The sequence below is a fragment of the Artemia franciscana genome, chromosome 3, assembly GCF_032884065.1.
Source record: "Artemia franciscana chromosome 3, ASM3288406v1, whole genome shotgun sequence".
Taxonomy (NCBI): Eukaryota; Metazoa; Arthropoda; class Branchiopoda; order Anostraca; family Artemiidae; genus Artemia; species Artemia franciscana.
Window position 1 is genome coordinate 2,658,775 of NC_088865.1, and position 13,242 is coordinate 2,672,016.

Consider the following 13,242-nt stretch of genomic DNA (forward strand, 5'->3'; position numbering starts at 1 on the left):
TTCGAACTAGATGGAAGTAGTCTAAATTGCTGCTAAGTTTCAATCCACCTTTATTTGTCAATTTTTTCTGAAGTTTCTTCGTTCTCAATGTTAAACTCTAAACGCTTACATTGCCCTTCAAATTTCCAACAAATGTTTTGGGTAGCATTCAGGAGATTCCCTTCGAAAGAACAATCCTCGCTGGAAATAAATTGCTAAAAGCACATTTTTGTGCCTTCAACACGAACCCTTCCAAACAAATGGATTATTTACTTAGAGATAACGTGCATTTTGACAGCTTTTTTTGACCGTTTGGCAGTTTTGACGGCTTTTGAGACAACTAAAAATTTAGTTTCGACTAAATTTATCGCATGCAAGACAATTGCTTTGGGACATTCTACTGCGGTGTACCAAAATTTCCAGTACTTTAGACCCATTAATTATAATCTTTCTTCACATAAATATTTTTTCGTCATTTACTTTCATCGGCAGATGTAGAAATGTCCTTCATATATTTTGCCTATGCTAATTTTATCAATTAACGCTTATTAAGTATACTTTATATCTATATTTATTTTTTAAAATTGCTAAAATTCTAGTATAAAAATATATTTTATTTTGATAAAAAACAAAACATACAAAAATCTTCCGACAAAATTAAGCTGTTACAGTAAATATTCAGAGATATAATTCGGTCTGCTAATTAGATACGTCTTCTATGGGTTTGTAAGCTATTAGAGAGCTGTGGATAATAGTTGGTAGAATAAGAAGGGTAGCCGTAATATCCCCAAGGATAGCCATACATAAAGTAGTTTGGATAATATCCTGGAAAAATGTTTTGTGCTATTGGTGCTTGGTTTGGGCTTGGAACAGAAGGGAGATTGTTTGTGCTACTTAGGGCTGCGTTATTAACCGTTACTGCATCATTTTGTTGTGCAGGTGGTCTAGCAGCTATTGCATTGCCCGCATAGGGTGCCTGTGAAGCTGGAGCTATTCCTTGCAACATTTGCTGGAGAGGCTGAAAAATACTTCCGAAGGGACCAATTCCCCCAGAAGATGCAGGGGATGCAGCGGTAGCTGAGTTACTTGCATAAGGGCCCTGTGCCGCGGGAGCTACTCCTTGGAACATTTGTTGAAAAGGCTGAAACATACCCCCAAAAGGGGTGACTCCCTCAGGAGGTGCTGTATCTTTCCCGAGGAGAACGGGACACATATCACCAACACCAAAAAAAGTCATAAGGCCACACTCAAATTGTCTTGTTGTTAATGCAAATTGTTCCACTGAAGGCCTTAGAGGGGCAAAAATATTTCCCATGTTTATGAATCGAGGTCGAGGGGTATTTGCTTGTCTCCCCAACTGATTTGATTCTGTTGTAGGATTCACCACAGTTTCCGCTGGTAATGGGCTTGCCATAGCTGAGTTTAGACAAATGAAATAAACAAATAGACACACCTAGAAGATAATTATAATTATGTAGTCTTAAAATATCTTATTACAATGATTACATATTGCAAAGAAAGCAAAAACGCGTGTTACAGAAACATGAAATAAATAAGATAAGAAAATTAAGACGTTCAACTCGGTATAGTGATTTCCAAAATTCTAAACAAATTACACGCTGCATTTCTTCTCATATCAGAATATAATCTGATCCATGATATCATCTTGAGCTGACCAAAATTTTGGCACTTCACAATTCTATCACTTCTGAATTATTGGTTAGCCATAACAGACCAACAAAATTTGAAAAGAAGAAGCAATGTATCGAAATTTGAATTTTGAAATTTGAAATTTAAATACACGGAAAACAGCAAAATTGTCACGAAAAACTTCTTTTTCCTAAACTTTTTTAGTCTTTTGTATTCTGGTAAATATCCTCTAATATGTCTAGAAGAAACATAAATATGACTGACTTTATGCCACTACATCAAACATAGGCGCCGTGACTGCCAAGATAACTTTAAATAAATTATGACAGCCACTTCATGCACAAATAAGTCCAGGATTCATCTAAAAAGAAACTCGCGGATGAACCAACCTGGTTAGATATACATCGATAATTCATCTAAGATTAAAAGGAACGACGTAAAAGCTGGAAGGCATGCTTTCTAAGAACCTAAACCCCATAATAACCTCAACCCACCCATCCTACTTTATTTTAAACTGTCCCAGATTCTATTATATCCAAGTCCACCAACATTAAGAGATGAAGTAGTTGAGACTGTATAATCCATGAGGACAAACAAAGCCCATGGTCCTGATTGAATCCAGTCAGAGCTACTTTATTCAGGCCCAGAAAAACTGGAACACATTTATCATAAAATCATAGCAAGCGTTTGGTGATTGGGCCACTTCTCCGGATCCTGGGCAAAGCCCTATATAATAGGCCTCACCTTGGAGGAACGTTATAGCTGGTTTCTGAAAATATCAGTCTACCCTAGAACTAACTCAACTTGGCAAGTAACATGACAGATTCACAAAAAAACTTGTTTTGCTAGTAAATGGGTTCTAACAGGCCTTTGATTTAATACAGTGTGACGGGCTTTGGCAAATAATTGTACATTATGGTGTCTCCAAAACATATTAGCTTTGATTATAGGTATGTATTTCAATCTCATTAGCCAACTTTATTAGACACCTGAAATACTGATAGACAAGTTTCTGCTGTCGGCAGTTTTCCTCCAGGACCTCCTCCTATCCACTAATATACTTAACCTTTTCCTTAACACAGCTATAATGAGCTAAAAATGAAGACAGCACATCCATTTGACGGAATCTTATTGACAAACTAACTTTTGTAGAAGACACCGAGAGAATAAATATTTATAAACATTTACTCAATGGTGACAGAAACGAGCTAGTATCACATACCCAAACCTTTGGAATGAGCATTAACAGAACCGAAACAAAGGACACACGAGACACTTGAGACTGTATCCAGAGCCCTGAGGCTATTTATAAAAGGGTAGCAAATCGAAAGTCTTTCATCTACCTTAGCAATATCTTGACTTCTGATTATTATTGCTTGAAATCAATTAAACGAAGACATGGTCTGCCAAGCACCAGCCTTAAGAACCTTCATTTAAGAGAGTTCTTCATCTAAGGAAAACACAGCCAAAATCATTGAGGGTTTGACTTTTTGCCTTGTCAAATATTACCTTGTCAAATGCAATTACACTTTTAACATTGGATTCTGGTTTATTTTCGTTAAAAGCAGTTGGAAGGGGAAATTCTGACATTTTAGCAAATATAACTGTCTAGCACCTATGGTATGGTAAACATTTTTCCATTCCTTTAAATTGACTTGATATATTAGTTTGATTACACAATTGAAGAAGGTTGTGTCTGATAATCCTCAATCCATCATGTGATTCTGACTGTAAATTAAAAAATGAAAATAATGAAAAACAGAAAAACAATTAAACAACATATAAATTTCCTTGGATCTCCCCCCTCCTGAAAACACCCCCAAGAAAATTTTTCCTCACGGAAAGTTCCCACCCGAAAATTTCCAGTATGGAAAATTCTCCCCGTTGAAATTTGCCCCCAGACAATTACCCCCGGAAATCCCCCCCATGGAAAACTTCCCCACACCAAAAATTTACCAGCAACAGAGAAAGTACAAAATGATTACCTCGAAATTTTAATCAGATGTCCTATGGGTTACAGAAGGGCCAGACACGAAGAAAGATTCTAGGACAGGGGCTGGTTTGTCTCCTACGCTTTCAACTTTTTATAAAAAAAAAAGACTCAAGCTATGAATTCTTGATCGAATGAGCATCCTCCGATGTTTCTACGACCACGAGGGAAAGGTATGAGACGGGGACAGTCCCCCTGTTATGCGGAATATATTCTGCTCGTTTTTCAAGTTTAAAATTGCCCTTTATTTTCATGATAAAGGAGTACATTAGAAATGTTCACGGAAATCAAAAGAGATTAGATATAAATTTCTATTCCCTTTTGCTAGAGCTAATTCTGATTTTCTCCTAAGGCTCAATGAGAGCTAAGATGTTTTGGCATTAAAAACTAGCCTTTGAGTTATTTGCTCCCTTCCTCGCCTATAAAGGAATCTGAGACCCTAGTTAGAGGTTTCTAGCTCTTATCTAAAAAATGTGGAACTCAATATTTTGGCAAAAGTAAGATCTAAGATATGTGCTTATTTATTTCTTTTTCGGGGTTTTCTCGTGGGGACGGTCGTATCGAACAAAGAGTACAAAAATACCAGGGGAGGGTTCATTCAAATAAAATAAAAGTTCTTGTGTACTTTTTAATTGGCAAAATCGATTAGAAGGCTGCTAATCCCCTTCCCACACTCTTAACATACCTCATACCTTTGAGTCATTTGCTCTCCTTCCATCTAAAACCGATCAGAGACCCTTATCACCAAAGAAAGATCAAAGATACGTGCTTATTTATTTCTTTTTTTGGGTTTCCCATAGGGATGATTGTATCAAACCAATAGTATTAGAATATCGGGTGAGGGTTCTAAAAAACAAAAACAAAAGTTCTAGTGCCCTTTTTAATTGGTAAAACTGATTCGAATGCTGCTAACCCCTTTCTCACGCTTCCTCTTTTCCCCAAAGATATCCGATCAAAATTTTGAGATAGCCTTTTGGTTCATCATAATTGAAAAATCCAATTAATATCCCTCTGGAGATAACTTGGCCTCGACTATGTAATTTTTCCGTTGTTTAAATACAGTTTAATTCAAAGTTAATTAAACTAAATTAAAATATAATACATAAAAAGGCGGATCAAGTTCTACAAATACGAGCAGTTTTGCCCTTATTTTGATGATATCCTCAGCAGCTTGTGGGAATTTGAGGACATTCATTGCGTCTTTTAATTTACTCACCTACGCGAGTCGTTTCCTGAGAATACCGTTGGCAAAATTTTGATACGATCGCCTTGCGAACGACCGCTGAATGTTTATTAGCTTAGAAGACGACCTAGACTAAACAGGACTGCCTTTTCTGCTATTCAACAAAGATTATCCAATGAAAGTGGACAGCAACATTAAACCTTAAAATAAGTAGAATTTATTGCGTATACATTCCGAAAGTACGGAAAAAATTCTGCTTCTTTTAGGGTCTAGTGTTGCTCTTTACTTTTATGTGGTAATGCCTTGTCTGTAGCTCCTCAATTTTATATGCGGGTGTAATTTTCCTTGGCAAGGGGGGGGGGTGAATTTTCTTAGGAGTATTCCGAGAGGGAATATCACAAGGTGGGGATTTTCCGGAGGAAATTTTCTGTATGGGTAATTTTCTGTTTGAAGGAATATTCTGGAGGGGGAACTTATCAGAAGAAATACGGAAGCCTCCAGTATTAGTTATTGTGGCAATGTAATAGCACTTGTAGCACTGATATGCCGTAGCGTCTTCATAGAACCAACGAAAGGAGGTAAAAGATTTTAAAGATTTCTTATCGGATAAAATTTAAAATAAACTATAGAGTGAGATTTGCTTCATAATCCATATTACGAAATGGTTCTTTTCAATTGTTATTATGGCAGTTAAATATTTCAATTGTTTTTCGGTCAATCCCCAGTTCTGATATTCCTGCTCCCCAAAGTCTTCCGTCTGTTTCTTTTCCTAATGTTTTTTTTTTTTTGTACCGTCACTATAATACGGCAGTTATCTATAGGTTTTTGAAATTTAAATTTTAAACTATATAATTGTATATAATTGTACTCACCTTTAGAGTTTTAGTCATAGAACGAAACATATTTTCTTGTGAAATACGACAAAACTGCATTTTTAGGCCACCAGCCTACATTCTTTCCGGAGTTACCTTGAAAGACGCCTTATTTTATATTAAATAATCACATTAAATTTTAATTAAATGGACTATATAATAACTAGTAAGGAGTAAAAAAAAAACAATGTATGTTTTTGTATGCTCTTTCTTGTCAATTTTTTATTAGTTATAATCTTAATAATAATATTATATAATATGTAATACTTAATATAATAATATTAATAATTATTATATTTTATAATAGTTATATTATATTATTTTTTATATTATAATAATATAAAAATTAATAATATGAAATTATAAACAATATAATTATATAAAATACATAAAAATTATAATAATATAATAATAAATACAAAAATTATTATTTATAATAATTATAATAATTGTAATACTTAATACATAATATTAATTTTAATTAATTTATAATCCTCCCTTAATTAAAATTCTTCTTTGGCATTTGAAAAGGAATTGATTTTTTCATAACTCAGTTGAAAAGACTTTATTCCAATCCAATTTTACGGTTTTTTTAGCTAAAAAAAACTTAATTTTTCTTCAGCTGTAGGCCTATATCTTGTTATTTATTAGGCCTACACACAATATTAGTATGCTTTTAAAGTAAGATGTGTTCATTCATTAAGCTATCCCACTTGAATATGATAAATACTATATCAGTCAAGTAGTTATTCTGATTGCCCAAATATTACGATATTTTTGCAATACATGAAGGTTTAACTAGATTTTGAACCATAATTAACTACCGAGATATCTATTTTCTTTAATAATTTCAATCTAACTATTGTTTGTTATTCACACATGGTATGTACTCCTTAATAGACCCGCATCACCCATATTTGACAAAACTTAAAGATTTTGCCAAGTTCTCATGTCTGTTGAATCTAAAGCTAAAAATAAAATTTTACTTTGCTGGAATAGTAAATGAGAAATCGAAACAATTTACTACCTTCCTAGTAATTTTTCTGCCTTGAATAAATGTAGAAAATCTGTAGAAGCATATCATGACATAATCCCATTCGCATTGCACAAAGCAACAAAATTTGCCATGTTCGCCATGTCAGTTAACTCGTCAAACTAAATAGCAAAATTTTCCGTAGACCGTAGCTTATAACTTGGAAAAGATTTGACACCTTGTCCGAACGTTAAAAAACTTCAATAAAAAATTCTGGATAACATTTTCCCTCTCATAAGGGACAAGACATCAAAATTCTTATATAAAATTTTATTGGACAAACTATGTTTGGCTAACTCTTCAAAGAGAAAATTGTCAATAAACAAAATGATATAATGGAAATCAGTGTCATTTGTCATAAAACTGGTTGGGGGGGGGCTTCTGCTCTGCATGGGCCTTGAACCGCCAGTGCTGGAAGGCATCTGCATCTTTCAACATCTGCTACGTTTTGACAGAAATGCAAAATGTCAAATGAAAAAAAAAAGACTCGGAATTAAAAATCTGAATAACATTTTCCCAGATACATCGGACAAAACATCAAAATTGTATGAAAAATTGTTTCGGACAAACAAAATACACCCATGTTTGGCTATCTTGTCAAACAGAAAAGAAAAATTTCAAATTTACCCTTTGATAATAATGATTTGCAACAAAATACGACCATATTTGAGTACCATTTCCGATTCTTTTCCGTCAGACAAGTAAACCTTACCTTAGAACCCATCTTGTTGTGACTTCTTTAACACATACCACTTAACCCACTAGCTTACTATGCCGAAAAATAAAAATATAGCGCAGCGTGTAAGCTCACGGAGTTCTTGACCTTGTCAGAAGATTGTTGGGTATTCCAATACGTTGATTCTTGGATCGTTAACCCGATTATTAAGAATAGAAAAAAAGAACATGTCCAAAGCGCTTTCGTCATCATACAGTATCATAGAAAATTAAAGTTCAGAGCCATCAAGTTGTATAATCTGAAAGTAAAGGGTAAATCAACCGTTGATGATAACGAACTCTATGTAGCGATGCGGCCCTATTGTAACCAAACTAAAAAAAACGGAATTCTGATAACCACAGATCCATCAAAAGAATGTGCTTTTTACATTGATTAAAAATAAAGGTTATTCATTAAGTTTAATATTACCCATAAAATGGTATGGGCTTGATAAAATTTGCCTGATTACCGAAAAAGGAGCTAAAAATACCCCCCCCCCAAAAAAAAAACAAAACAAGTGATCTTAATAAAAATCACAACCTCAGATTCTGTATATCAGAAAGCCCTACTATAGAGGTTTCAAGTTCCTATGTGCAAAAATATTGAATTTTGTAAATTTTACTAGATGAAAGATCACAGATAAATGTTTATTTGTTGTTGTTTTTCACATGGGTAATTGTGCCGAATTAGTGGTCCTAGAAGATCGGAGGTGGGCTGATTCAAAAGAAACTCAAAATTTCTTGTGCTTCTCTTAGTGACAAAAAAGGTTTGAAGGAAACTACCCCCCTCCCCTCCAGTGCTCATTTTTTTCTCAAAGACACAATCCAAATTTTTGTATAGCCGTTTGATTCAGCATAGTTGGAGGTCAATAACTATGCATTTGGGGATGAAATGATCTCCATAGTTCCGTGGAAATAATATTTTGTCCGTTGTATTTTTTGGTATTTGTGATTGGAAAATTAACGGAAAGTCTGGAGTAATTTTCTGTAGGGGTAGTGATATTGCACTTGGAAAATTTTCTGGGGGAATTTTCCAATGCAAATTTTACACAACAGGGGGTGGTATGTGGAATTCCTGGCATAATTTGAGAAACAGTCAAAAAAAAAGTTTTTTCAACTGAAAGTAAGGAGCAAAATTAAATAATAACACAAATAGAAGATAAGCTGAATAAGAAGCGGACTACCCCCTTGAATCCCTCACTATTTACGCTAGAATTTGAGTTTTTGTCCCATTTCTTTAAGAAAGTCTGCTCAAACATAACATTAAACTTTACAGTAAGGTTCAGCTTTTCAGTGAAGGTGACTCAAGAATGAATTGCTCATTGAGGCAAATTTCTTTTACACCTTAGTGTTTAATTAAATAAAAAAACAAGTTTTTTAACTGAAAGTAGGGAGCGACATTAAAACTTAAAACGAACAGAAATTGCTCCGTATATGAAAGGGGCTGTTCCCTCCTCAACGCCTTGCTCTTTACGCTAACGTTTGACTCTTTCTCTCAACTCTACTTTTTAAAACAGTGAAAAACTTTAGCGTAATGAGCGGGACGTTGAGGAGGAAACAGCCCCTCTCATATACGGAGAAATTTCTGTTCATTTTAAGTTTTAATGTCGCTCCTTACTTTCAATTAAAAAAGCTTGTTTTTTTATTTAATTTCTGAACGTTTTTGAATTAATGCATGTTTTCATTTTGGCTCTCCGCACATGAATAATTAAAACGAAATTTGCAGATTAATTTATTTTTTTGGCTAAAAGGTTTCTCATAGTTTCAATCGGACGATTTTGAGAAAAAAAAGGAGCGGGAGAGAAGGTCTAGTTACCCTCCAATTTTTTGATAACTTAAAAAGGCAACTAGAACTTTTAATTTTACGAACGTTTGCATTAGTAAAAATATACGTAACTTACGAATTAACTAACTTAACGAACTTCTTAATTCGTATATTTTTATTACCTATATGAGGGGGCTCGCCCCCTCGTCAATACGTCGCTCTTTATACTAAAGCTTAATTTTTGTCCCAATTTCTTAAGAATGGCCCCTGAATCACAAAGGCCGTAGATTAAATAGTTGAAATTAATAAAATTACTTTAGCGTAATGAGCAAGGTATTAGGAGAAGGTTAACCCCTCATATGCGTAATAATTTCTGTTCGTTTTATGTTTTAACGTTGCTCCTTACTTTCAATTGAAGAAACTTTTTATATTTATTTTTTCATTGCTCTTTAAAAAAATGCAAAAAATTCCTGCGACCCCTTCACGTAAATTCATGTACCCCATGACATTTTCCTCAATGGAAAGTTTCCCTAGAATAACCTCCTCTCCTCAACCCCTCCCTACAACCAAAAAAATTCCCCTGAAAATGTCTGTACACTTCCCAATAACCATTACTAGCCTATGTGTAAACACCGGTCAAAGTTTGTAACTTGAAGCCCCTCCCACGGGACTCTGGGAGAGTAAGTCGGCCCTAAAGACACGGTTTTTATATTTTTTTTACTATTGTGAATAAAATGGCTATCTCAGAATGTTGATCCGGTGACTTTAGAAAATAAATTAGCGTGGAAGGGGGCCCAGCTGCCCTCCAATTTTTTTGGTCACTTAAAAAGGGTGTTAGAACTTTTAATTTCCGTTAGAATGAGCCCTTTCGTGACATTCAAGGATCACTGGCTCAATATGATCACCCCTGGGAAAAAAACAAACAAAAAAACAAACAAATAAACACGCATCCATGATCTGTCTTGTGGCATAAAATACAAAATACCGCATTTTTATATATAGGAGCTAGAAACTTCTAATGTCGGTTTCTCTGATATGCTTAATTTGATGGTGTGATTTTCGTTAAGACTCTATGACTTTCAAGAGGTGTTTCCCCCTTTTTTCTAAAATAAGGCAAACTTTCTCAGGCTCGTGACGTTTGATGGGTAAGACTAAACTTGATGAAACTTATGTATTTAAAATCAGCATTAAAATTTTCGGTTACTATTGAGCCGGGTCGCTCCTTACTACAGTTCGTTACCACAAACTGTTTGATCTTATTTTTTGCAAGGCATTAGGTAAAAAATCCCTTGAAGCTACCAATCAGCCCCAAATTATTCTACCCCAAATGAAAACTTGGAGCATAAAATAGGGTCTGATAGCGGTAGCCGCTGTCGAATTTTGCGTTTTATTTTTTTACGTTGCTTTAAAAATTAATTGAGTGAAAAGAATTTGTTTTGGGTTTTAGTTTCTAGCTGTTCCATATATAAGCATCGTTTATTACAGCTCATTATATAAACTCACACTTACAAACAAACAAACACAGAGGCACACAAACACTCACTCGGATAGACGTACACATGCGTGCACCTATCGTCACCTAGAATTGCCTCCCACTTGAAAAACCTCTGAAAATCCCTCACTTGAATCATTCAATTAATTTAGGAAATTACCAGAAATAGTGATTTTGATCATCAAACAGTTCGTGGTAACGAACTGTTAGCGACCCGGCTCAGTAGTAACCAAAACTCTAAAAAACTGAATTTAAGTATAACTGAAAAAACTTAATTAATAGCTACATCAAAAGAATTGCATTTTAATGCTGATTTTAAATATATAAGTTTAATCAAGTTTAGTCTTACCCATCAAAAGTTACGAGCCTGAGAAAAGTTGCCATATTTCAGAAAATAGGGGGAAACACCCCCTAAAAGTCGTAGAATCTTAACGAATCATAAAAGTCATAAAATCACACCATCAGATTCAGCGTATCAGAGAATCATACTGTAGAAGTTTCAAGCTCCTATCTACAAAAATGTAGAATTTTGTATTTTTTGCCAGAAGGCAGATCACGGATGCGTGTTTATATGTTTGTTTGTCTGTTTTTTTTTCCCCAGGGGTGATCGTATCGACCCAGTGGTCCTAGAATGTTGCAAGAAGGCTCATTCTATCGGAAATAAAACGTTCTAGTGCCCTTTTTAAGTGACCGAAAAATTGGAGGGCACCTAGGCCCCCTCCCAAACTAATCGTTTTCCCAAAGTCATCGGATCAACATTCTGAGATAGCCATTTTATTCAGCATAATTGAAAACCGTATAACTATGTCTTTGAGGACGACTTACTCCCCCACAATCCCCGTGGGAGGCGCTACAAGTTACAAACTTTGACCTGTGCTTGCATATAGTAATGGTTATTGGGAAGTGTACAGACGTTTGCAGAGGGATTATTTTGGTTTGGGAGGGGTTGTTGAGAAGAGGGGGTATATGTTGGGGGAACTTTCCATGGAGTAATTTGTCATGGGGGAAGAAAATTTCCATGAAGGGAGCGCAGGATTTACTAGCATTATTAAAAAAAAAAAAAACAATAAAAAAATAAATATGAAAAAGTTTTTTCATCTGAAAGTAAAGAGCAGCATTAAAAAGAATAAAATTAGTACGCATATGAGGGGATTCGTCCCCTCCTCAATACCTCACTCTTTATGCTAAAGTATTTTCAGTAATTTATACATATTAAAGTATTATAAGTATTTATTCTACGGCCTTTGTGATTCAGGGGTCATTCTTAAGGAATTGTGACAAAACTTAAGCTTTGTTGTAAAGATCGAGGTACTGCTGAGGGGGTAAACTTCCTCATATACGTAATAAAAACTTACGAATTCAAAAGTTCGTTACGTAAGCTAATTTGTAAGTTACTTATATCTTTTACTAATAAAAACGTTTGTAAAAAATTAAATGTTCCAGTTGCCTTTTGAAGTAGCCAAAAAACTGGGGGGGGGGTGACTAGGCCTCCTCCACCGCTCCTTTTTCCCAAAAATCATTCGATCAAAACTATGAGAAAGCCATTTAGCCAAAAAAATAAAAATGCAAATTTCGCTTGAATTATTCATCTGCGGAGAGCCAAAATCAAAACATGCAATAATTCAAAAACGTTCAGAAATTAAATTAAAAAAAACAGTTTTTTTAACTGAAAGTAAGGAGCGACATTAAAACTTAAAACGAACAGAAATTACTTCGTATATGACAGGGGCTCGTCCCTCCTCAACGCACCGCTCTTTACGCTAAAGTTTTTTACCGTTTTAAAGAGTAGAGTTGAAAGAAAGTGTCAAACTTTAGCGTAAAGAGCGGTGCGTCGAGGAGGGACCAGTGCCTTTCATATACGAATTAATTTCTGTTCGTTTTAAGTTTTAATGTCGCTCCTTACTTTCAGTTAATCGTTGATAGAGCCACGATTATTATAAACGATTATTTAATCGTTGATAGAGCCACGAAGATTGTAATAATAAGAAATAGCTGATCTTTTTTTAAGAATTAAGTAAAAATATCTTAAATTTTTTTTTTGAAAAAAAGAGCTCCACTAAGCCGAAATTGAAAAAAAGTCAAATAACCTTCCAAGCAAAAACTACCACAAATCACAATATTGGTACGAAAGGCCATCTTTTTTCATGGTTTAAAATTTTTCTAAAAAAAATAGTGTAATTATAATGGGGAATAATCATGCATCTTTGAACACGGTAAATTGTGGGTTGTCCCGAGTTTCGATTCTTAGCCCCCTTTTATTTATTATTTATATTAAGAACTCGCAGCTTATTTTTGACCGCCCTCCAGTTTGTTGCTGCAATTTCTGTCCTCAGACTTCACTATACGGCTTCAGTTCCGTTTAAAGTTCTGACAAAATGTTACGGGGCTTTCTAGATGACACAGTTATTGGATGTGCTAATATGATTATGAGGTACTGGTTTACTGACAAAACAGACAGTTGAGTATATTTATTTGTGGATGGATGGTAATAATAGACTATAAATGTTAAGAAATTCCACGTTTTGCTATTTTCGGGGAGTAAAAAAGCCACAGCCTTCTGTCAC

At 34.6% G+C, this 13,242-nt stretch overlaps 1 protein-coding gene across 2 annotated transcripts; it reads right to left on the reverse strand.

The window, feature by feature from the left end:
* Nucleotides 1-572: 572 nt before the first annotated feature.
* On the reverse strand, nt 573-7,548 carry LOC136024747 (uncharacterized). 2 transcript variants are annotated; one of them, XM_065700193.1, is made up of 3 exons: nt 7,420-7,480; nt 5,675-5,770; nt 573-1,432 (listed from the first exon to the last, which is right to left on the reverse strand). In XM_065700193.1, the coding sequence occupies exons 2-3, from the start codon at nt 5,732-5,734 to the stop codon at nt 683-685; spliced, it is 810 nt and encodes a 269-aa protein (XP_065556265.1). In that variant the 5' UTR covers nt 5,735-5,770; nt 7,420-7,480; the 3' UTR covers nt 573-682. The 2 variants fall into 2 exon arrangements, with proteins under 2 accessions (XP_065556265.1, XP_065556266.1); XM_065700194.1 differs by lacking the exon at nt 5,675-5,770 and having other exon boundaries at nt 7,420-7,548.
* Between the last annotated feature and the right edge of the window lie 5,694 nt (nt 7,549-13,242).

Coding starts and splice junctions, on each gene's coding strand:
- LOC136024747 (XM_065700193.1), bottom strand. CDS start 5,734: ATGCAGTTTTGTCGTATTTCACAAGAAAATATGTTTCGTTCTATGACT. Junction 1,433..5,674: donor CTATGACTAAAACTCTAAAG/GTGAGTACAATT, acceptor ATTATCTTCTAG/GTGTGTCTATTTGTTTATTT.